Source organism: Balaenoptera ricei, chromosome 1, assembly GCF_028023285.1.
Source record: "Balaenoptera ricei isolate mBalRic1 chromosome 1, mBalRic1.hap2, whole genome shotgun sequence".
In the NCBI taxonomy this organism is placed as follows: domain Eukaryota; kingdom Metazoa; phylum Chordata; class Mammalia; order Artiodactyla; family Balaenopteridae; genus Balaenoptera; species Balaenoptera ricei.
This window is the reverse complement of record NC_082639.1, coordinates 19,825,707-19,850,001: the sequence shown is the minus strand read 5'-3', so window position 1 is coordinate 19,850,001 and position 24,295 is coordinate 19,825,707. Positions and strand designations below refer to the sequence as shown.

At 45.7% G+C, this 24,295-nt stretch overlaps 1 protein-coding gene across 2 annotated transcripts in view; it reads left to right on the top strand.

Annotated features, from left to right (window-relative positions):
- RHCE (Rh blood group CcEe antigens) overlaps positions 1 to 23,441 on the top strand; it is a 36,033-nt gene extending 12,592 nt beyond the window's left edge. The window contains exons 3-11 of one of the 2 annotated variants that reach the window (XM_059895779.1): positions 2,013 to 2,163; positions 4,391 to 4,538; positions 5,320 to 5,486; positions 7,031 to 7,168; positions 9,537 to 9,647; positions 15,276 to 15,295; positions 15,703 to 15,782; positions 18,771 to 18,844; positions 23,359 to 23,441. In XM_059895779.1, the coding sequence (XP_059751762.1) occupies positions 2,013 to 2,163; positions 4,391 to 4,538; positions 5,320 to 5,486; positions 7,031 to 7,168; positions 9,537 to 9,647; positions 15,276 to 15,295; positions 15,703 to 15,782; positions 18,771 to 18,844; positions 23,359 to 23,385 (916 nt within the window). In that variant the 3' untranslated portion in view covers positions 23,386 to 23,441. Of the gene's footprint in view, positions 1 to 2,012; positions 2,164 to 4,390; positions 4,539 to 5,319; positions 5,487 to 7,030; positions 7,169 to 9,536; positions 9,671 to 15,275; positions 15,296 to 15,702; positions 15,783 to 18,770; positions 18,845 to 23,358 lie in introns of both variants that reach the window. The other variant, XM_059895772.1, reaches the window with a different exon arrangement.
- Positions 23,442 to 24,295: the final 854 nt, after the last annotated feature.

Here is a 24,295-nt window from a genome sequence, read left to right as displayed (position 1 = left end):
GACAGGCCCTCTCCCTCTCCTGCGGCCTCACCCGCCCGAGGCCTGACTTGGCACTGAATCGGTTCTGCCTTGAGTCACCGATGACCAGTCCCTTCAGGGCAGGGGCCTGTCTTATTCAGTTTTGTCCTCCTTTGTTTTCCTCACATAGTAAGGACTTAGTAAATGGTTATTGGAACAAAGATGAAAATAAAAAGAACCCTGAAAGTTGTGATATTTTTAATGCTGTATGTTAAAAGGTCTTGGAGGGCCTATCATAGCAATAACCAACCCCCTTACTTTGCTTGACTCACTTTGCCCTCCCAACAGCTCCGTAGGCCTTGCCTCTCCCTTATAGATGAGGACATGGAAACACAGAGTGGTTAAGTCATTTGCCCAAGGCCACACAGCCAGGAAGTGGCTGAGTCAGGATTCCAACCTTGGCAGCCTGAACAAGACTGTGCTAAGCACCGTACTTCACTGTCTCAATACCTCCCTGGTCCCAGCTGGCCCCTGAGGTCTGAAATCCTCCCACTGGCACAGAATCTCTTGAATTAGGCTTTTGCCAGTTAAATGAGTGCTCACCCAAAAGATAACATGGCCAGCCACAGTGAAGCACTGAGTGACCCTTCATTTCAAATAATTCCTGGCCCCTGTGAGGCTCCTTCCCCATACCTTTGGCCTCCTCTGGCTTTCCCTCTGAAGTCCTTGAGCCTTAAGTAGGACACTACCTTGGCAGCAAACAGTGGGAAGTCTGTGTCCAGACTTCAGAACACAGGCTTTGGATCCAGGCCAAATGGGTGGGTTTGAACCTTACATTTGTCATTAACTAGCTGTGTGGCCATTACCAAAACAGTCACCTCTTCCAGTCTCAATGTCCTCACCTGTAAAATGGAGGTACTGAATGGTACCCTAGCACCATGTACAGAGGGCTACCTGGAGGATTAAAATTTAAATGAGGTGATGTACTTGCAAGCCTGTTATACATAATGCTCAATAGATTATTATTATTATTATCACTATTATTGTGGTGGTGGTGGTTGTAGCATCATCATCATCAACTCCCAGGGGGAGGGGTGGTCTCAGCAAAGTGCCAGAGGAGTGTGGGTTGGTTTAACCACAATGGATTGTCCAGCTCAGTGCCACCTCCTCCAGGAAGCCCTCCCTGATGAGTCCAGTTCACATTGCTCTCTCCCTCCAGTGAACCCCTCTGGCCTTGTGATATTGCAGATGGTTTTAATTGACAGGGTCATGATGTCCGCTTTGTCTCCCCAGCCCAATCATAAGTGTCTTGAAAACAAAAATTGTTTTCTCCTTCTGAATCCCTGCACTAAGCTTGCTCACTTGTCAAGGGAAGGAAGGAATCAGTAATAGCACTGAGTTAGTTCTTTGTGCCAGTCATGGTGTGCTAGACACACATGCACGACTATTCCTTCTAATCCCCCGCAACACTCCCATGAGATAAGTATTATCATCCTTCTTATTTTACAGATGAAGAAACAGGCTCAGTGAGATTAAATAGCTGTTCAAGTGGAAAAGCTGGAACTGGAAGCCAGGCTTGTCCTACTTCCAAACCCAGTCTCTTTCCACTACAGGGAGAGGGAGAGAGGAGGGTGCCTGAAGGATGGGCGGGCAGGTGAAGAGCGCCCTCTATTGAGCATCTGTGAGTGATGACAGTAGAAGAGAAGCCCAGGGCAGAATCCTAGTAGTCAGATCCCAGAAGCGGTCCCGTGGGAACAATCAGACATTCCTATGAGAACTTCGGAGCATCCTCAGTACAGATGAGTGTATGCAGATCAATCAGAGCGTGGCTGCCATCCTGGGTGGGGGAGGGGATGAAGGAGACCCCAGACTCAGCAGCCTCCATCCCCATGAGAGTGGAAATTTTGTCTATTTGCTCTCCTACTCCATCCCCAGTTTCTTGAAAAGTTTCAGGCAGAGAGTAGGTCCTCAACAAGTGTTTGCTGATTGAGTGGATGAATGAATGGGAGGCATCTTTCCTTCTCAGTCAGCCCTGTCTTGCCCCCTCTCCCCAGTATTCAGATATCCACCATGAGCGCTACATCTGTGCTGATCTCAGTGGGTGTCATCCTGGGGAAGGTCAACCTGCTGCAGCTGCTGTTGATGACATTGATAGAGGTGACAGCCTTTAGTGCCACGAGGATGGTCGGCAAGGAAGTCTTCAATGTGAGTCATGGTGCTGTGAGAAGGGACCTCAGGGATGAGGGCTGAGCAGGTGAAAGGGGAGGCCTCTGTCTCCATTTGATAAAGGTTCTGGGATTAAAAAAATTAAAGACAGGCCAAAATGGGGTTGCAAACGTGTGGTTTATGCTAAACATTTAAACATAGCAAGCAAATGCTATGAAGGCGGTTCCCACGGTAAAAACTGTCAAGGAAAGAGGTCAATTCCCAGAGATGGAAAGCCCACTGTGGGCAATGCATTATAAGCCTTTTCCTGCTTTGTTATGGTTTTCATAGTGGTTGTTTTAAAAAGCTGCATTAATTCAAAGCCATCTCCTCTCTTCTCTGCAGCTTCAATGTGTTAGTTTAGCTGGTCCGGGGGAGGGTTTGGCACTGATTTTGAGAGTTCACTGCTTCTCCTCAAAAACTTCAATTCAGCCTGGGTTTGTTGCATGGAAGGGCTCAGGGGAAACTAGAGCCAGAAACCAGAGCTGTTCCCAGTAGAGGCAACTCAAGAAATGAGTATTCCAAACTGACGATTCCCAAATGTGGTTTTTGGATTCCTGGGGGACCTCAAAGAGATTAAAAATGCAAGACCTCTTCAGTTTTTACAAGGGAATTCCACAGACTTTCATTTTTATGTGTGACTGAGGGTTCCTTACCATTCATTCATTCCTTTCACAAATATTTATTCTGAGCCTCTTATGTACCAGGCACTCTTCTGGGCAGTGGGAAAATGCAGCTGTCGTGGAACTTCTATTCCAGAGGGAAAGACTGCCAATAAACAATAAAAAAGGCAAAAGATACAGTGTGTTAGATAGTGATAAGTACTATGGAGAAAAAAATAAAATGAGGAAAGCAGACAGGAATAGCAGTGAGGGAGGATAAAGTGTTAGAGAGGTTGGCCAAGGAAGGCTTCACTGGGCAAATAATTTTTGAGTAAAGAGCTGAAGGCAGCAGGTTTGCAAGTCACGTGGGTATCTGAGGACAGTGGCAGATGGAGGGCAGGGCCGTGGGAGTGGTCTGCCTCTTTCAGGAGGAGGATTGTGTCAGTGACACTGTTTAGAATTGTTGGCACATGATGATAATAAAAAGCAGAGGGACTTTTAGTTGCTTTAATTGTTTCAAATTCTCTACAGACAATGCATCCCCTTATTGCCTGTACCCAGGGTGGACCACTCCCTCCACCCTGCACTCCAGTCAGTGGAACAGACGGTGCAAGGTGGTACTGACGTGGGAGCGTGAGTGTGGGTTTGAGGAAGAGCAAGGACAGTGTGTGTGGAATGAGCAGGAGGTGAAGTCACAGAGGTTGTGGGAGAGCAGATCATGCAGGGTCCTGTAGGTCATAGTAAGAACGCTGACTTTGACATTGAGGGAGACATTGAGGAATTCCCACCCCCCTCACTGGGGGATTTGAGCAGAAATATGCCATGAGCTAAGATTTTAACAGGGTCTCTCTGGCTGCTACGTGGAGAAGAGTCAGTTAGGGGACAAGGGTGGGAATGGGGAGACCAGTTAGAAGATTACTGCAAAAATTTGGGAAAGTGTTGATGGTGGCTTAAACCAAGGTGGGGGTCAGTGGAGCATGGTGGTAAAAATTCTGCCAAATCTGGACATTTGTTGAAGGCACAGCTGACAGGACTTACCAGTAGCCCACTAAGTGAGTTATGAAGGGTTACTAAATTTGATATTCGTAAAGCAAAATTAGCATATAGCTGGAATTTTCTGAACACTTTAGTTCAGTATTATAAAAATTCTGGCTGCTTCATGTTGCAAAGATCATATCACTCATACTCTACGCAAAATTTGAAATTCTGCCAAAATGTAGGAAGCAGTGGGGTACATGTCCGTGTGGCTGTTCCCCCACCTAAGTGGACTTCAGCCAAAAGTGTTTAAAGCCAACCAGAGGGGAGTTCCCTGGCAGTCCAGTGGTTAGGACTTGGCGCTTTCACTGCTGTGGCCTGGATTCAATTCCTGGTCCTGGAACTAAGATCCTGCAAGCCACAAGACTCAGCCAACTAAATAAATAAAGCCAACCAGAAACCTGTCGGGAATAAATACACAGCAACTCATGGGACTCCTCTGAAAGGGGGGCTGCTGGGCTGGGTCAGCCTCCTGACTTCAAGTCACGCCTCCTACATGAAGCCAGAACTTTCTCCAAGGAACACGGGAGGTTCCCTCCCTGTGGGCAGAAGATGCTGACACTCACTGTTCCCGCTGAGTTTTGTTGCAGATGGACAACCACATAAGCATGATGTACATCCACGTGTTTGCAGCCTGTTTTGGGCTGACTGTGGCCTGCTGCCTCCCAAAGCCTCTGCCCAATGCAGCGGAGGACAAAGATCAGACGGCAACGAGCCCCAGTTTGTTCGCCATGCTGGGTGAGGACAAGGTGGCGTGGGTGGGCTCAGATCTGGGGTGGGCAAGAGGCTCCAAAAGGGCTCTGCAGAAAAATCTCTCTCCTTTTCCAAACTTCTCTGGGTGTCTGAAGCCCTTCGGTAATGATCCATTTCCTCAAGTAGTATCTGATGAATTCACATCTTTGAAGGAAGCATTCCCCTCTAGGGAACTTCTCTTCATTAATATCCAAAGGAGAGGAGAGGCTCATTACATCTCAGTTTAAATAAGGTTATCCAATCCTTTTGTCCTCAACTTAAAGCAGAGAACTGGACACGTGAAGAAAGCCAGGCCTGGGAGTGGAGGAAAGAACGGGGGTGGGAAGAGAGGAGTAATAATGGTGTATCAATAGTTTGAAGAGCTCCAGTAAAAGTGATGAACTTAGAGGCTGGGAGAGGCTTAGACGAAGGAAATCAGGCAGTGAGATCGCCAGCAGGCAACTGAATACCAGGCCACTGGGCCAAATGAAAGCATCCCATTAATTTTTAAAAATAAGCATTTAGCCATCAAAGGCCAGGGTCAGGAGGCCTGGGGTTTGGTGATTTCAACTCTCTGGACCTTAGTTTCCTTACCTGTAAAGTATGTTAGCTGGGCCCTACCAGCTTAAGAATTCAGAGAGGAGACATGATTTGCCCAAAGTCACAGAGCAAGAAAGTGACAGAGATGAGACTTGCCAGGTCCAGAATTCTCCTGTCTGAAGTCCCCCTGGCTCAGGCTTTGGAGCAGGAATACTGGTTCCGGCCACTGACCCTCTCTGGCCTCCAGGCACCCTCTTCTTGTGGATGTTCTGGCCGAGTTTCAACTCCGCTCTGCTGGACATTCCGGATGAAAAAAAGAAGGCCTTGTTCAACACCTACTACGCCCTTGCGGTCAGCATGGTGACAGCCATCTCAGTGTCAGCCTTGGCTCACCCTCAAGGGAAGATCAACATGGTGAGGAGGGGGCTTTTCCCTTGGGCAGCACTTGGGTCTTCTAGGCCTGACACACATATTCACACCCCACCCGCCGGCCTCAGTGCCAGCGCCACAGGTCGGGAAAGAGCATATCGGGCGATGGGGTCTTGTCTGCAGCATCGTGGGGCATCAGCCCATCAGCACTGCCTTGTCAAAATGGGCCTGAAACATAGGAGACTGTCAAATGAGCAAAGGCCCTCTGGGGGGAGTGATTAAATCTATCAGCCTTGACATCAAACAAATCCAAGTCTGAACCCCATTTCTGCTAGTTACTGAAACCAGCTCCCATGAGCAAGAGTCAGCAGAGAAAAACGGGTAGAATGAGGCATCCTCTCCCCTTCCCCCAAGAACTTTCAAGAATGGAATAAACGGAATCAGAAGTAAAGAACTTTGTTCCCCTAGCCATCTGAACTTGGCCAAGCCACTTAAACTTTTTGAGTCTCAACTCCCTCACATGTAAAGGTGGGAATTGAGAGATGATGCACGTGAAGGGCTTCATGTGGAATAAGTGCTGGGCAAATATTAGCTGCTATTGTCAACGTAGCTGCGAGTCTGTGTGTGAATTTTCGGGGGAGAGATGGGTGAGATGGTAGACTAAAGACAAAACAAGGTCCCATGATGATCAGGGCATGAGGTCAGCCAGCCAGACATGATGGGAAAAAGTCTAGACAGATCGGGGTGCGGGGGTGGGCGGTAAGGGGCAGGGGTGAAGGGGAGAGAAGGTGGCCAAGGATGACAGGTTAACAGCACTAAGGGGAGGTGAGGGTCCCCACAGGTGAGCTCCATGGTCACAGGGAGTCTAGGATCAGACAAGGTAGGGACATCCAGGGAGGCAGGTGTAGGCATCAGGTCAGGGAAGCCCAGAAGCTGGTCCCAGGGCCCAGAGCTCCAAGATCTGGGTAGAATTGAGAGGGGCAGAGAGCAGTAGCATAAGAGCAGGGCAAGGCCGCAGTTCTAGAGGAATGAAGGTCAGAGCAGAGACATGACCCAGGAACAAGAGCCAGCTTCTCGGGATGGGGTCCAATAATACAGGGTGACATAGGCACCAAGTAGCCAATAATAATAATAGTAGAAAACGATAATAATGGCTTATATTTTGGGGGCATTTACTCATGTTCTATGCCAGGCATTGGGCTCAGAGTTTTATATATGGTAACTCAGTTTTCACAATGACCATATCAGTTGATACAATCAAAACCCCATTTTTCTGGTGACAAAGTGAAAGCACTGAGTGGTTAAGTGCCCAAGGACACATCACAGCTAAGTGTGAGCATGGCTAGGATCCTGAGTAACTGCACTTTCAGGCTAAATGACTCCCAATCAGGGTGACTGCTCCCTGAGCCTGAGAAGTGGGGTGAGATAAGACCGTTGGTGAACTCCCTGCAGAGGGGAGGGGCTGGTTTCAGGATCAGAGAAGCAGGGAAGATGTTACACTTTTGTCTTGCTACCGGCTTACCAAGTAATTTAGAGAGATGCTGTCATCTCTATGTCATTTCATTCACCCACAAGCTATTGCTTTGCAGACTCACATCCACAATGCGGTGCTGGCAGGAGGTGTGGCTGTGGGCGCCCCCTGTTACCTGATCCCTTCTCCTTGGCTTGCCATGGTGCTGGGTCTCGTGGCTGGGCTGATCTCCATCTGGGGAGCCAAGTACCTGCAGGTAAGGAGCTGGGCAACGAACACATGCTGCTTTGGCTTCCACCAGGGTCCGGGCCCCTAGAACATGGCGGGCCATCTTGTAGTGCCAAGGGCTGCATTAGGCAGCCGTTGGCACCTTCTCAATTTAGCTTCAGAGCTTGGGTGAGGGACTCACCCAGGTTGGGTGGTGCATTTGTTAAGATCTGGGGAGCAAGTATCAGAACCTATTCAAGCTTGCTCAGGAATAACGGGGATTTGTTAGAAGGCTACTGGGGTATCACCGAACCCAAGGACAGGAATGCTGCTGGGAGCCCAGGAAAGGCTGGCACCAGGGATGCGAGTCTTGTGGGGAACCCAAGAAGTCCCTGCTCTTCTTTTTTTGCTTTTCCTGAACATCTGCTTTATTCTCACTCTGTAGACTTCCTTCTTCTTCTCCTACTCCACACGGTGGAATGTCGTCTTTCTCTTCAAGAAAGCAGCCAGGTGAAATCTCTTGGCCCCAGTTGCAAATTCTTTGGAGAAGGGGCTCCTTGGTCTAACTTGGATAATGTGCCCATCTTTGGCTGGGTGGGAGGTAGGACACATCATACATGCAAGTCTGCTGTCCATGAACCATGTGAATGGGGGTGGGAAGGGCAGCACTCAAAAGAGGGATGCTGGGCTGATAATCTAGGTCACGTCCACTTCTGATTATTTAGTTCTTCTTCTAAGTGGATGGATTTTTCTTCCTTCAATATTCAACATATACTGGTAATATCAGAATGCTCCATTATAGCCGATTTGTTATCACACACTTCTAAGAGAAATATTTAGGAGCAACAGATCTTCATAGGTGTGAAGACCTGATGGAGGAAAAAGGAATAGACTTTTGGGTGACGCAAGAAGATGAATTTGGATGAACCGTGGATATTCAGGGAGGCAGTTTCAATCCCAAATAAGGAAGAACTTACCAACAGTTCGATCTGACCAAAAGATGGGGTAGTCTGCTTTTCATCTTTGGAGTGGAAGCTCATGTCTTTTATCTCCTCTGGCTTTGAGATCCTCTGATGAAAGTAGGACATATTCAGCAAAACGTGTATCACGGGAATTCCCTGGCGGTCCAGTGGTTAGGCCTCCTAGCTTTCACTGCCGAGGGCCCGGGTTCAATCCCTGGTTGGGGAACTAAGATCCCACAAGCCGCACGGCATGGCCAAAAAACATGTATCACAAGTATCATGAGGCTCAGTGTCCGTCACTTTCTCTGTGCCTCAGGTTCCTTGAGTCTATCACTGCAGGAAGGATTCAAAGATGATTCACTGATTTTTTCATTCATTCATTCACTCATTCATTCATTCATTCATTCATTCAACACATTTGTTTTAACAGTCATCCTGCTTCCCAAGCTATAGTGTAGTGAAGGAAATGGACAAATAAACGCAACACAGTGTGTTAACTGCTACTGGAGCACATCTAAGCTGGCCTGAGATGGGTCAGGAAATGCTGCCCAGAGCAGAGAACGTCTTACCCGAGCATTGACAAAGAACTAATATTAGCCAGGGAAAGAAGTGGGAAATGTACTCCAGGCAGAAGGAACAGCGTTTTCAAAGGCTCAATGGCGAGAAGAGCATGTGGACCAACCAGGAAACGGAAAGATGTTCTTTGGGCTGAAGCATAAAGTTCATCAGGGAGTGTGCCTCTCACCATAGCCTTGAGAGATGGCAAGTGCTCAGGAATACCTTCTGGGCGAGTTCAAGAGTCTGAATTTTTATTCCCAAGACAAAGAGGATTCTAAGGAGGGAACTAGCCTGATCAAATTTGCATTGGTATCCACGTCTGTTGGCTCCCGGCCATCTGGGAGGCCAAGTGATGAAATGGAAGGAGTACTGACTGGGCGTCCAGAGGTGTGGTCAGATTCTTTCCTTTTAATCAGCCATGTAGTCTCTTGGATGGCAGTTAGGTTTGGTCTAGACCAGTGGGTCTCAATCAGCCCCTGGGGACATTTGACAATATCTGGAGACAGTTTTGGTTGACACACTTGGGAGAGGGGTGCTCCTGGCATCTAGAGGGCACAGGCCAGGGATGCCGCTAAACCTCCTACAGTGCACAGGAGGGGCCCTAGCATAACACAGAATTATCAGCCCCAAATGTGAGTAGTGTGGACAACGGACCAGCATTGGTGTCACCTGGGACTTTGCTAGAAATGCAGAATCTCAGGCCCCAGACCCACTAAATCCAACTCTGCATTTTAATGAGCTCCCCAGGTGCTGTGAGTGCACATTCAAATCTGAGAAGCACTTACTTAGTTGAGTCCTAATGCCCATCCCCCTGGATGCCCTGGATGCCAGGTGAAAGGGTGGGTAAGGAGTATCGGTTCCACATGCAGATCTGCTGATAATGGTGTTTGCCCCCAGGTGTGTCTTCAACGAATGCTGGACCTCCATGACACCTATGGCGTGCAATATACCTTCGGCTTGCCGGGTCTACTTGGAGGGATCACCAACATTGTGCTGATGGCGCTTCAGGTCAAGTGGACCAAGATTTCCACGTAGGTCACTTGGCTCAGCCCCTTATCACCTCATCCAACTCAGGAAGGAGTGTGCCTAGAGCCCTTGGCCGGAGAAGGGGAGGGTTACATTTAGGGCCGGGCAGTCAGAGGCCTCAGTGAATATTCGTTGGCCAATTTATTCTGAAATTCTGCCCAGCCCCTACTGCATATGGACTTATCACCTGTCCAGGCCACTTCTTTCTAAAGCAGGTAGCTTAGGTGCAGAGCAAAGGCAGACAGTCCTGAGTCCTCCCGAAATGCAGACAGAGCAGGCAATCAGGCTCAAGCCAATGGAGCCTGTTTTTCAGTCCCTGGTGGTTTAGGTTGTGGTGAAGTGTGCCATGGGGTCTTGACCTCTTACTAGCTGGGCCATGCTACCTAACCTCTCTGAGCCTCTGTCACCCGATGGTAAATGAAGATAATGATAATTCCTCCCCTCATAGGGGTGTTGGATGCTACTTGAGGCCAGGTACTGTGTGGTTAAGAGGATTTGATATGTTAATGTAGGAAAATGCTGAGTACAGCCCATCCCTGAGACCCAGAGAGGGAAGGAGCTTGGCTAAGGTCACACAGTGAGGTGGGACCGTGGGTCTCTGGACCAGAGTCAGGTCCTGTGCCCCCCAGACAATGGACAGCAATGATCAGAACCCTGGCCATCACCTTCTGGAAGTTGTTTATCTTCTTGTTTCTTTCCTTTCTTTTTTTTTTTTTTTGCGGTGGGGGGCAGTTGTTTATCTTCTGAATGTGACTCACATATAATGACAGAGTGACTTGGGCACAGGGATAGATTTTTCCAGATGAACTGAGTTAGTGATAACAATAATAATACTACTGATGACAATCAGTACTGTTTATTGACTGATTTCTAAATGCTAGGCATTATGCTAAAATCATTACGTCATCATCTCAGTCACTCCTCACAACCACCTGGTGAGGTATTATTAGCTTTCCCTAAGAAATGATACTTCGGGGGAGTTAGCTGTCCAAGGTCATGTGGCTGAAACCTGGCTGTAAAGGTTATGAGCACCTGCGGTGGGTGATGAGAGCTCATTGTTGTGGAGGTATCTCAAAGAAATCATGGAGGTCTGCGTCCCTCAGTTCTAACAACAGAGACGACCATAGCCCCAAGTTATAGGAATCCTCTATGAGCAGGTGAGATATACCTCCATGAGCTGCTTGGGGGTGAGGAGGGTTCCATTTGGGGGTGGGGAGGGGATGGTCTGTGTGAAGCAGTGCATCTCTGTAATGGACTCCAATGATATGCCTGCCTCTGTTTCAATAGCTGTGCGACTCTCAGCAAAGCTTTTTCCTCTCTCCGGGCTCCTGAGTTTCCCTCTGTAAAATGAGGGGTTGACCTAGCAGGGTCCTACACTCAGATACCTGTAGGGACCAGGCAGGTAAGGTTAAAAATGAAACCGCTGAGGGGAGGAAACTATGGGCATTTGCTCTTCAATGCCAGGCAGCTAATACCATGCAGGGTCCCAGGATAAGTGTTGCCAGATCTAATGACTTTTCAAAAGTCAGAAATCCAGAGTTATGCAGGTACTCTCCCAAGCATTGGCAAAAGATTCAAAATCACTAGAAACATTGTGTGGGCCAAATTCTGCTCGTGGGCTGCCGACCTGGAACTTCTGGACCGCCTACCCTTCCATCCCCCAAATTCTGTGATTCTGTGGCTCTCCTAGAACAGTGGCTTTCAACAGCATCAGCATCACCTGGGAACTTGTTTGAAATGCAAATCATACCCCATCCCAGACCCACACAATTAGAAATCTGGGGGGCAGGCCCAGCAGTCTGTTTTAACGAGTCCTCTGTGTGATTCTCATACAAGCTCAAGTTTGAGAACTATTGGCCTATAGCAAAAAAAAACCCCAAAAAACAAAGCAAAACCATCAACCAGCAGTGTGCTGCTGAAGGATTAACAACTGGCTCTCCAGGGAAACAAAGCCCTGACTTAGAGCATTTGCTGATTTCTCCCTGTGGCCAATTTCAAGCCATCAAGGTAACACCCCTGAACGTGGAGTTGAGAAGAGATGAGATCTATCGGCCTGTGTGTCTGTGTGAGCTGGCTCCAGCACCCCTCTGCAAGTCAAGTCTCATCAGGATGAGACAGCCGAGGACCAAGAAGTAGTCCTCTCTCCTCTGCAGGAACCTGGCAAAGGGAAGGGCACAGTGACAGCAATGACCCCTCTCAGGGTGGCCTCTGGTCTGCTGGAAGTAAAGGGCACAGGCTTCAGGGACAAACAGACCAAGGTCACCTTTACCAGTTGTGTGACCTTAGGCATGGTATTCAAACTCTCTTTAAGTCTCAGTTTTCTATCTGTAAAATAGGATAATAAGATCCATGTCCCAGGGCTGCTGTGAAGATTCAGCAACATATAATAATTAAAGGGCTCAGGACAGTGCTTGGCATGGAGTGAACACCCAACACATGGCCCCTTTCCTTATGATGGTTACGGATGCTGCTGCCGCCGTAGGAGGGGCATCTGGATGTAGTGGAAAGATGGGGAAAGGACTGAGCTGGCAGTCAGAGCGCTTTCTGGGAAGCGTGGATCAGCTGCTTTATTAGCTCTGTGTCATTGGATGAGTCAGTTGACTTTACATTCATTCCACAAACAATATTTGTCGATTTCCTATTTGGGTGAGCGAATGTAAATGAGTCAGATGCTGTGCTTGGAGGCTGGATGGAGCATTTTTCACAAATTGTGGGATTTTTAAAAAATAAATTTATTTATTTAATTTATTTATTTTTGGCCGCGTTGGGTCTTCGTTACTGCACGCGGGCTTTCTCTAGTTGCGGCAAGCGGGGGCCACTCCTCGTTGCGGTGCGCAGGCTTCTCATTGCGGTGGCTTCTCTTGTTGCAGAGCACGGGCTCTAGGCGCAAGGGGTTCAGTAGTTGTGGCACGTGGGCTCAGTATTTGTGGCGCACGGGCTTAGTTGCTCCGCGGCATGTGGGATCTTCCCGGACCAGGGCTCGAACCCGTGTCCCCTGCATTGGCAGGTGGATTCCCAACCACTGCACCACCAGGGAAGCCCAAATTGTGGGATTTTAAGTGGTGTGAAGATACACTTAAAGAGCACTGAATCACACAGTGCAGATGCTCTTTTTCACTTCTCATGCAATCCGTTGATTACATCAGGGAGAAAATCTCCACTTGGAGCTGAGTGTCTCCACGCTCTTCCAGCACCCTCTGACCTCTGGTTTAAATAGGTGCAGAGGAACCCTCAGGCTGAGATTTGCCCAGGCTGCCACATTTGGGGGAGAGTAAAGCAATGTTTTGTTTTCATTGTATCTCTTTTTACAGTTACCTCCTATGTCTCTTTCATTTATGCAAGTGACACAAGGTTTTCTTTTAAATACATTTATTTAAATGTTAAAAAAAAAGTCTATTTAAAGAAAAATATTTGTAACAAATAGTATCCCTGGAATTTGGATATGGCCAAATTTGTGAAGGTAACCCTCCAGTGCTGAAATTTGGCCACCTTTATGGGTAGACAGACCTGCCTGGTTTGGATCCCAAGAGCCATCCATTCCAAGCCACATGGCATTAGAACCCTTGGTTCACTCTCCTAACCTGGACCTCCCATTTGTGAAAAAGGGACTTTCTCATAGGCCTGCTGTGAGGATCACATAAAACCAGATGGTAAACCATGGAGCTGAGGGCCTGGCACAGGGAGCCCATCCTGCATGGGGAATGTTAATATGGTGATTTCTACTTCATCCATTTCTGCTCTCAGATGGCATCAGGGTAGAGTGAATTGTGGGTTGGAAGTCAGCAGATTTGGGTTTAGCCTTTATTCCACCACTCATTAATTTTTTGAGAAAATTTTTCTTGTTGTATAATCTACATCCAGAATAGTCAAATATCCTTAGGGTACCACTTGGTGACTTCTGACACACCCGGTAACCAGCACCCAGAACTCCTTCGTGTCCTGTCCCAGGGTAACCAGTAACCTGACTTCTAAAAGCATCAGTCAGTTTTGCCTGCTTTTGTCCTTTATATACATGGAATCGTACAGGAGGTCTGCTCTTGTGTGCTTGGCTTCTTATACTCAACATTGCAGTTGTGAGATTCATCCATGTCGTTGAGTATCTCTGTAGATTGCTCATTTTCAATGGCGTATGGCAATGAATTGTGCTTGCGCTTAATTTATAAAGGCAACTGAGTGGCAACACAGAGAGGTCAATGTCATCGAAAGGAAACTTTAATGTTATTCACAGTTGCCCTGGAAATGAGAGGCACGGCATCCACGCAGGGACACATGAAAGCTTATCACAGGCAGGTACCAGGCAGCAGAGAGTGAGGGGAACAGAGACTACGTCTTTAGGACTTAGTGGCAGGGGGAGGAACGTAGGGGCGCCCCCTATTGGGAGGAAGTGAAAACACATATGTTAGAGTTTGTGGTTGGGGGGTTTGTAATATGAGTTTTGCATTCCCATGAAAGCTGACTTACAAGAGAGAGAGGTAAACAACTTTGGCCATTAGCTTGGCCCTGTGATAAATGAGTGCCGAGTAGACAAATACAAAATCTAAGAAAACACAGAACAGAGCTCCAGTATATGATTACAGCACAATTTATCCATTATTGATGAGCATTTGTGTTGTTTCTAGTTTGGAACTATTATGAACCTTCTAGTATTGCTGCCATGAACATTCTAGCACTTTTTTTTTTTTGAACATACGAATGCACTTCTGTTGAGTATATGCCTAGAAGTGGAACTGTTGGGTTGTACAGTATTCATACAATCCGTGTCAGTGAATACTTCCAGTTTTCCATTGTGGTTTGTGCAGTAGAACCTGAGAGCTTCCTTTACACCATATATTTTCTAACATTCCATCTTTTCCTTCTTTTTAATTTTAGCCATTTAGGCATCAAACTTACTGTTTTAATTTTAATTTCCCTGATGACTAATTAAGTGGAGTACTTTTCATACCTGCTTTGTGGACATTTGAATACCTTCTCTTGTGAAATGTCTGTTCAGGTTCTTTTGCTCATTTTTCTGTTGTGTGTTCTGACTTTTTAAAATTGATTTGTAGGAATTCTTTTTTTTTTAATTTAATTTTTTAATTTATTTGGCTGCATTGGGTCTTCGTTGCTGCACGCGGGCTTTCCCCCCGTTGCGGTGAGTGGGGGCTACTGTTCGTTGTGGTACGCAGCCTTCTCATTGGGGTGGCTTCTCTTGTTGCGGAGCACAGGCTCTAGGCGCACGGGCTTCAGTAGTTGTGGCTCACAGGCTCTATGGCGCGCATGCTCAGTAGTTGTGGCACATGGGCTTAGTTGCTCTGAGGCATGTGGGATCTTCCCAGACCAGGGCTCGAACCCGTGTCCCCTGCATTGGCAGGCGGACTCTTATCCACTGCGCCACCAGTGAAGTCCCTCGATTTTTTACTTTCTTAATGGTATCTTTTGATGAACAGTAGTTTTAATTTTATCATAGTCCAATTTATCATTGTTCCCTCTATGTTTAGCTCCTGTGTGTCATGTTTAAGAACTTTTTGCCTACTGCAAGGTCACACAGGTGTCCTCCAAGGGCCGCTTAATAGTTTAAAGTGAAGCCCTGGGGTTGCTTTGAAGGAGAGAGGACAGGCAAGTATGTCCAAGGGGGTAGGCAGGGGAAATGGGTCTGATGGCCAAGCTATACTCCATCTCGCCCTGATAGAAATAAAACCTTCATCTTTAATTGCCTAATGAGGAAACTCAGGACTGTGAGAGGTTAAGTGCCTAGGGTCGTGCAGCTAGTGACAGAACTGGGACTTGAACTTGGGTTTTCTGATTTCTAGTCTAGTTCATTGTTCATGGGGTCTGAGAACTAAAGTAAGCTAGAGAGGATCTTGAAATCCCTTCTTCCCCTTCTACATGTCTGCATAGCTTTGTGGGAGAATGACAGGAATGTACTGCCTAGGGAGGGGACATTTGTTCTCCTGGTGGCCCTTCCTGACAGCATCACTACTGATGCAGTCTTTTCTGTCCCCAGTGACCTCTGCAGCCTGATGCCCAATTGTGACCACCTCTGCTTTGTCATTTCTAGGCTTGGCTACCAGATACTCACCGACTCCGGGGCATTCAGCTTCACCATCATTATGGGTATGGGATCTGGTCTTCTGACAGGTCAGTGTGAGACCACCCTTCTTCCACCATTGTCCAGGGCACAGGGCCTGGGCCTAGACTGCACCTGCCCCATCCCTGGACTTGTATGTGCCCATCCCCTTCCCCCTGAACCCACCGCCTCAGCTCCAGCCAAAGGAGGCAAAGAGCCCAGATCTTGACCTAAAAATAAAGGAACACAGAATTACAAACTTTCATAATTGGAAAGGTCCTCAGAAGTCACCTGGACACTGCAGCCTCTTGAGCCCAGGACTGGTGATTTCATCAAATTTTGCACAGAAAACCAAGGAGACCCTTATGCTACAGAGCTTACTTTTACTCCCTGAGAACACCTAAATACTATTTTGTTCAGCAAATATTTGTTCAATATCTGCTATGAGCCAGGCACTATTCTTAGGTACTCAGGATACAGCAGTGAACCAACCAAATTCCCTGGCCTCATCGAGTTGACATTCTAGATGGGCAGGGGGCTTTTACCATAAACAGAAAAAAATAAAATAAAAAATATATATGTGCTATGTCAGATAGTAAGAAGCACTATGAAGGGAAATAAATCAGGGTGGGGGAATGTAGAGTTATTGTGAAGGTGGGCTGCTCTTTTAGAAAGGTGGTAAGGAAGGCCTATCTAAGAAGTTGACTTTTAAGCAAGGACTTGAATGCAAAAAATGAGGGAGATACCATGTGTTTATTTGGGAGAAGAACATTCCATGAAAAGGGACAGCAAGCGCAAAGGCACTGAGGCAGGAGCATGCATTGCATGTTTGGGGAACAGCAAGGATGTCAGTGTAGCTGATGTGGATGGAGTGACGGGGAGAGTGGCAGGGGTTGAGGATAGAGTGGTAGCAAGGAGCCAGATCATTCTGAGAGATGGGAAGGCATTAGAGATCTGTAAACAGAGGATTGATGTTGTTTTGCTTCTGCAATATGACAGACCTGCAAAGAATCTTGGGGAGATACCAACTTGCCAGTCTTACATGCTAGGTGAAAACATGCATTCTGTACAGAACTGTTCACTGTTATTCTACAAGCAAACAGCTTTTATTGGTTAGACTTTCATATATTGTATCTCTAAGCATGGAGTGAATGCCAAATAAGAGACAAAATAGCATAAGTAGACACTAAGGAGTTGTGTGATCTTGGGCATGTCACTTTGGGCATTGGCTGGCTTCTCTGTAAAATGAAATGATTATAGTAACTAATCATATGGCATCCTTTCAGCTCTAAAACATGTATGAAAGTACTGTTTAGAGTTTTAGAGAGTGAGATTGGCTAGAATTGCTTTAACGTAACAGTTGGCCTCAGCTTTCGACAGAGTCTGAGGTGATTCATTAAATACAGATAAGAAAAATGTCTCCAGCCATCACTTTACATTCTATTCATGGTGGCAGTCCAACCCTGAATAGGGTTGCCAGACTTAGCAAGTGAAAACACAAGGCACCCAATTTGGAATTCAAAAGTAACTGAGCATCTTGTATTTTATCTGGCAGCCCTACACCTGCCCTCTCACACCATTTACCACTCTCCCCAGAGTGTGGAGGCTTCCTATGCTTCACTGAAGCCAAGAAAGAGAATAGAGGAAAGACACTCCTATTATTCCTTTAAGAGTTAAGACCAACCAGCTTTCCTCTTCACATGTTGCTTTCCACATGAGGGAGCCAGTGATAAAAAAGGACTTGGACAACGGAAGTGGAAAGAGGCCTCCAAAAGGCCAAGATGGCAACAAATTGACCCCCTAAAGCCAAGCATTTTACATATGAAGAGACCCCGTTCCGTGGAGCCCGTCTATAATATATGCACTTATTTAAGAAACCATCTTATCAAGCATAGTTACGGGGTTTCCCAGGTCAGGCAGATTAGAAATAGCAGATTAGACGTGGACAGGTTTCTAGAGGCAAGTCACCCTGGTAGAAGTTAGAAGTGAAAGCAGAGAGCCTGGCAGGAGAAGAGAAATTCCTAAAACCGGTCACAAGAACATGAGAAGCTTGGGCTGCTGGAGAACAGGCCAGTAGCCTTCAGCAGCTGTAGCCCTTCTCCAGGTTACACAGCACATTTCATAAAAGGATGTTCCTAGGAACGGTTCTGATTTTTTTTAAAAAAAAGTCTAAATGTGTTCAGTGTTGTCTCATAAGACAAGAAAATATAATAATTTTAGGGGATTTGCATCAGATGAGTAAGCCTCAGCTATCTGGAAAATATATGTAAGCGACAGGGATCATTTCTGAGTAATTCTAGCTAAATGAGGTGTGCTGATTGCACTCTACATGCCAATATCAGTTAAAGGCACGCACTATAAGACGAAAATATAAATAAGCACACACCTACTCTTGTTAATCTTACTATTTAATACATTGGGACTGATCATCATTAAAAATACACAGATAAACCTATCAATGGCATTTCCCTGCTTCACATGAAAGGTAAACACTACTTTATGTACTGGAAATCTGGCAGACTTTGAGCGACTGGGGAAGGCATAGGGCCCGAGCTCTCTGGGCGGAGGAGGGATGGTTGAAAAGAACAGGCACAGAAGCAAGTTGTTATAAACTACTTTCCTAACAAGTGGAATCTTGAGCTGAGGTCACTGGGACTTTATTGGAACCAGTGAGGATGGACCTGCAGGGGTGGCTATTTGAGTCGCTCTCCATGGTAGCTTTTGCATTTTAAATGGATCAGCTCTTAAGTGGGGCACGGTCTAACAGGGTCCTTCTATTCCGTCTTGGGAAGTGTGTTAATCCATGACTATCGTATACCTCCCTGCGTAACCTAAATCCTTTGGATGTAATTGCTCTTGCCAGTTCCTTTTGAAAGATGTCTATAGAATTAATTAAGCTGGTCCAGGAAGGACAGTGCATCAATTTGTCTATCTCCTGGTTGTGGAAGAAAAAAGGATTTCTGTTGAGATATCATAGTTGACTTATAATATTTTGATTAATTTTGAGATAACAAATGCAATCATCTAAGTGTGTAACATTTAATTATGAATTTAAACAGGTTTGCTCTTAAACCTCAATATATGGAAGTCACCTCACGTGGTTAACTATTTTAATGACCAAACTTTCTGGAAGGTAAGAGTTTTAACCTATTAATGTCTAAGGTTTTGAGTAAATGAACTTAAAAAGATACCTGGGTATATATGTTAACTTGCTGTTTATGAGAGTAAAGTAACAAACAAACAAATCCAAGATGTGTGTGTGAGCATGTGTGCATGCGTGCGTGTGCGTGTGTGTGTGTGTGTGTTGGTGTGGGGGTGGGGAGGTAGTAAAGGTTCCCATTTCCCTGAGGCCTCAAAATCACTGAGGGTCAGGGGTGCGAGAACTGTCACTGGCCACATGTCTCCTCCCCACCTGGAGTCACCAAAGTGGGCGGGCGAACAGTTTGATGTGAAGGTGATGGAATCCTGCAGTGCAAGAGCCAGAAGGACCACAGGGGCCAGCGAGTCCAATCCCCTCACTTGATGGACCTCCAAGTGGAGCCATGAGTACCCAAGTTGTCACAGGGAGTGAGTGGCACAGCTGAAGAAATCAGAGCTAGTGGGGACATGAGAAAACTTGCAGGTGTCTGGGGTTATTTAGTCAGGGGACATAAAGCTCAAACAACTCAGCTGCTGCTGAGGGTCTGTGTGACATTGTAGTGTTTGTTGTCATGACTGGGCTAGAAAGGAGGTCAGGGCTCATTCCCTGAAACCCCACTGCCCTCCTCCCTTTAACCCACACTCACAGTTCACAAAGCATTCTGATGTCTGTCACCTTAGGTAATCTTCCAATTGATGCTGAGGTTGGCTGGGCAAGCAGGGACCCATATTGCCAAGTTATAAATGGGAAGTGGGGGCCGACAGAGGGCAGGCTAATGCCCAGCATCATGCCTTTGTGAGTGGAAGCAGTCCTTCTGAGTCCCAGTCCAACCCTTTCTCCACCCAGCAGGCCAAGATACTGACCACTAAAGGGACAGAGAACCAGCCTTACTACAGGCCTTGGCATTTGTGTCTGTAGGGGCGAAACAGAGAGAACCTACGGAGAAAACCGACCTCGTCTCCCTTTCCTTCATCTCCGCGCTCTCTTTCCTCCTCTTCCTCTTGAAACAGCTTTCTAGAGGTATACTTGACAATGAACTGCACATATTTAAAGCATACATTTTGATACATTAAACATGTTTATACACCTACGAAACCATGACCGCAATAAAGGTAAGAACGTATCCATCACCACCAAACATTTCCTCCTGACTCTTTGAAACTGCTCCCTCCTGACTCCACCCTGTTCCATCCCCAGGCCACCATTGAGCTGCTTTCTGTCCTATAGATCAGCTTACATTTTCTATAATTTTATATAAATGGAAGCACACGGCATGTACTCTTCTTCGTCTGGCTTCTTTTGCTCAGTGTAATTATTCTGGGAGTCATCCACGTTGTTGTGTGTAATCTGCCTCATCTTGCACCAGCTTCTCTCTATATGGCTTCTCCCAACAGCTAGTCTCTCCCAGTCCCCTGCAAGTGTTCTTGCCCCTTTAGCAGAAGCAGGGTAATCTAGTGAAAGGACTCAGAAAACTGGCTTCATCCATCCATTCATTCCACAAGTGCTTATTGAGCAACTATTATATACCAAGCACTCTGCTCATTAACGAGAGATACCACAAATAGGACAAATATCCAGCTCAATTATTTGAGTTGCAATAAATACTTGCTGAACAAGTGAAGGAAATCTGAGGAACACCCCCCTCCCAATACTAGCCCCTTGCAGCAGCAGGTGAAATGGAGATTGTGTCCCTGGAACAAGAAGACCTGGATTCTAGTCACCATTCTGCAAGGTCTGATGTAGGCAAGACCCTTGACCTCTCTCACTGGTAAAATAAGAACAATAACCTTTGTTCTACCTCACTGGGTTGTTTTGAAGACCAAATGGGGTCATAACATATGTGACCACATTATGTAAATGCAAACTGCCATGTGAATGTGAAAGTTTATTACTAGGGGTTTAGACAACCAAAGGAATGTGTAAGCCTAACAGCTATCATTTATTGCAAGCCTATTGTTTCCGATTCTGTGCTGGATGCTTTTCAACATTATCTGATTTTATCCTCGCAAAAACCCTGCGTAAGAATAAGTCTCCCCGTCTGCAGATGAGGAGTAACTTGTCCAAAATGACAGAGCTAGTAAATGGAACAGGAGGAATTTGAATCGGTGTCTGTTTGGCTCCAAAGACACAGCATGTATGTGTTGTGGGCAGCTACTGGAGAATGGTTATTTCTCCCCTCATCTTCTGATGTATTTTTTTTACAGCTGAGTAGAACTATTTATTCAGCAGTGTACCACTTATAGCTTGCATTTAAAAAGCAAGAATATAAACTTCCAAAGCTGATAAATCCAGGGGTGATTTTTTTTTTTTTTGGTAAACCATCCAAAAAGACATTTTAAACGTTATGGAATGCCCTTTATTGTATGTCATAGAAGCAGACTACTGGGGGTTGGAAGGGACATTCCTTCACTGGTTGCCCAGACCATGCTCAGCACTTCCTGGGATGGGGCACTCACCACCCCCCAAGAACACCCATCCCATCCTTGGATGATTTTATTAAGATGTACTCATTCATTCACTATTAACTCCATAAATATATTATCTAATATGTGATCAATATTGTATGAAGAGCTGGGGAGACAAATCTAAATAAAATTTAGTTCTAGGTCTTAAGGAGCTGCATGTACTGATCCTTCATCTTCCTGGAAATTACAGTGATCCTTACCCAGATACTGATTTACAAAAATCCAATTTATAATTTTTCATATGTCTTCTGCCTTCGCTAAGAGGATAAATTCTTTCAACTTTTAATTTCAATTTCATAAACCATGGATTTTATTTCATGCTTTCCAAGGCACAAGGACCCACTGACATCCATTTATTAAAATGAAGAAAGGAACTTTTTTTTGCGAGTCTCCCATGGACAAGCCCCTGTTCTGATTATTGTGTGGATGCAAACAGAGAAAATAGGGGTCTAAGCACTTAGAAGAACTGGATCTTTACCTGTGCACAGCTCTATCTATTAGGTACTAAATAAGTAACCCTGGCAGTAGCTGCTAGTTGAACCAGAGGAGGCAGAGGTCACAAGCTTGGGGAGGTTAGGATTTGCTGGATGTGGCTAAGTGACAGAAAGTGAAAGACATTCCAAGAAAGGGGAGAATTGAGAGCAAACACAGGAGAAGCATGAAGCAACTGGCTCATGGGCGAGTTGGCGAAGAGGAGGATGAATGGTGGGCAGAGTCACTTGAATCATCCTTCAGGCGATGGGAAGCTCCCAAGGTTTACGTGGGGAAATGGTGCCATAAAATGAATGTTTCAGGGGTGAGTAGTATGACAGGATTAAGCATGTAGGATGGATTCTGAAATGACTGCAGTATACTCAAGGTCATCCATTGCTTTCTGAACACATATTTGCTGTTTATTTTTTTCATGATTGTATTGCCAAGAAATTTAAACACCACCACTGTTTTGGCACAAAAACACGACAAAATGTGTTGAGTTCCTCTTGCTGTTTTACGCAAAACAGCATAGCCTTGTCACACTGGTGTCACCCCTGCTTCTGATTTAACATAGATGTTCTAGACACACAGTAAGGGTCCAAAAAATGCTCGTTCTGCCAAAATAAGGAGAGCCAATTTTTAAAGCAAAGTAGGAAAACAGATCAGGAGCCTGCTGATTCCTCCCCTTTGGGAGGGGCCCAGTGGAAACAGCCTTATCTGGGAGGCAGATCTGAATTGAGTCCTAGCTCACCCACCACAGGCTGGTGCCCTTGGGCAAGTCACTTTACTTCTGTGGGGTGGAAGGGAGGCTCAGTTCCTTCATTTGTGAAATGAGATCAAATTCAGCGTTCAGGAGTCAGACAGATCTGGGTTCTACCACCTCTAGCTCCGTGATCTCTGAAATGGAGATATCTCACTAGGTTGTTGGAAGGATTTAAGGGAGGTAACATGTGTGAAATGTTAGCGCACTGATCCATAGAGAACACCGCATAAACTTTAGCTACTCTGATTTCTGGTTCTAGAATTCTGTGATCCAAGGCTACTCAACACGCAGTGATGTTGTATGGCAGGGTACCATATGGCACAACCAAAGAACTGGGGATCGACTTATTTAGCTTGCAGAAGAGAAGACCCAAGGGAGACCTAAGAACAATCTTCAAACACTTGAGAGACTGTCATGTAGAAGAGGGAAAAGATTTTTTTCTATGCTTCTCCAAAGAATTTAACTAGGCCCAGTGGGCAATGCAGTATAAATTGCTAACAATTTGAACTGTCTGCAAAACGGAATAAACTACTTCATGTGGTAGTGAGTCTCCTGTCACTGGAGGTGTTCAGACACAAGCCAGGTGACCATTAAAATGATCCATGTAAAGAGCTATATGAAATGAGATCTAGCTATCTAAGAGATCTTCCAATTCAGATTTTATGAAAGGACTAAGACCTTTGTGATGAAACAACATTTTGGGCAACATAAGTTTCGAAAGATCAAGCCAGAATCAATATGTGTACAATATTAAGCATATAATAAGGGTTCATCTGTAATAAAAAATGTTTACTTTCCTTTTACAGTTTCCACATTTGGCTGTTGGATATTAAGCGAAAGCATCCAAGAAAAACGAGGCCTGTTTGAAAACAACTTCTTTTCACTGTTGCCCATTTTTTTGTGTGTGCGACAAACACTCATTACAGCAAAGTCTCCTTATGTACAATGAAACAGGTCAGAGATAGATTTGATATTAAAAATAAAAGACTAAAAACATAAGGGATAATTTTATATTATAATAATTTTAAATAATTATGTTTGGTTTCATGAAAGATGATGCTATCATTATTTTCTTGGGTGCAGACACACAGTTCACAAAACTAAGGTTTTGGTTCAATTTTATTGACAATTCCTAGATTCTTTCTTGAGCTTAATAAAGTATTAAGCTATCAGTTAACTCATCTACATCAGCAAAGCAGACGATATAAAACAGGGGAAAACTAAGAACTCACTTAGATTTAGCCCTTGCAGACACTGTGCTTTTATTCCAGTGGTTTTACAAGGAGTTCCTACTCCCTGAGCATATCCTGAATTTAACTGTGGGGAAGACATTCGTGGTCAAACGTGGAGATACACTGCCTCAAGATTTAAAAACTAGTTCTATGACCTTGAGGAAATCATTTAAATTGCCATGGTCTGGGTTCCCTTATCAGTAAGAAGAGAAGGTGAACTTCAACCCCTAAGATTGCCTCCACTTCTCACATCCTGTGGATCTAAAACCTCACCAGGAGTGATTTGCTGTGAGATGACAGCAACACAGCCATTTCTTTGAATAGTTGATGACCAGGCAACATTCAAATTGTACACACTGGGAGAAAACTATGGCTGACATAGAAAGGGGACCACTGGGACTTCTCTGGTGGTCCAGTGGTAAAGAATCTGCCTTCCAATGCGGGGGACGAGGGTTCGATCCCTGGTCGGGGAAGATCCCACATGCCACGGAGTAACTAAGCCCGTGCACCA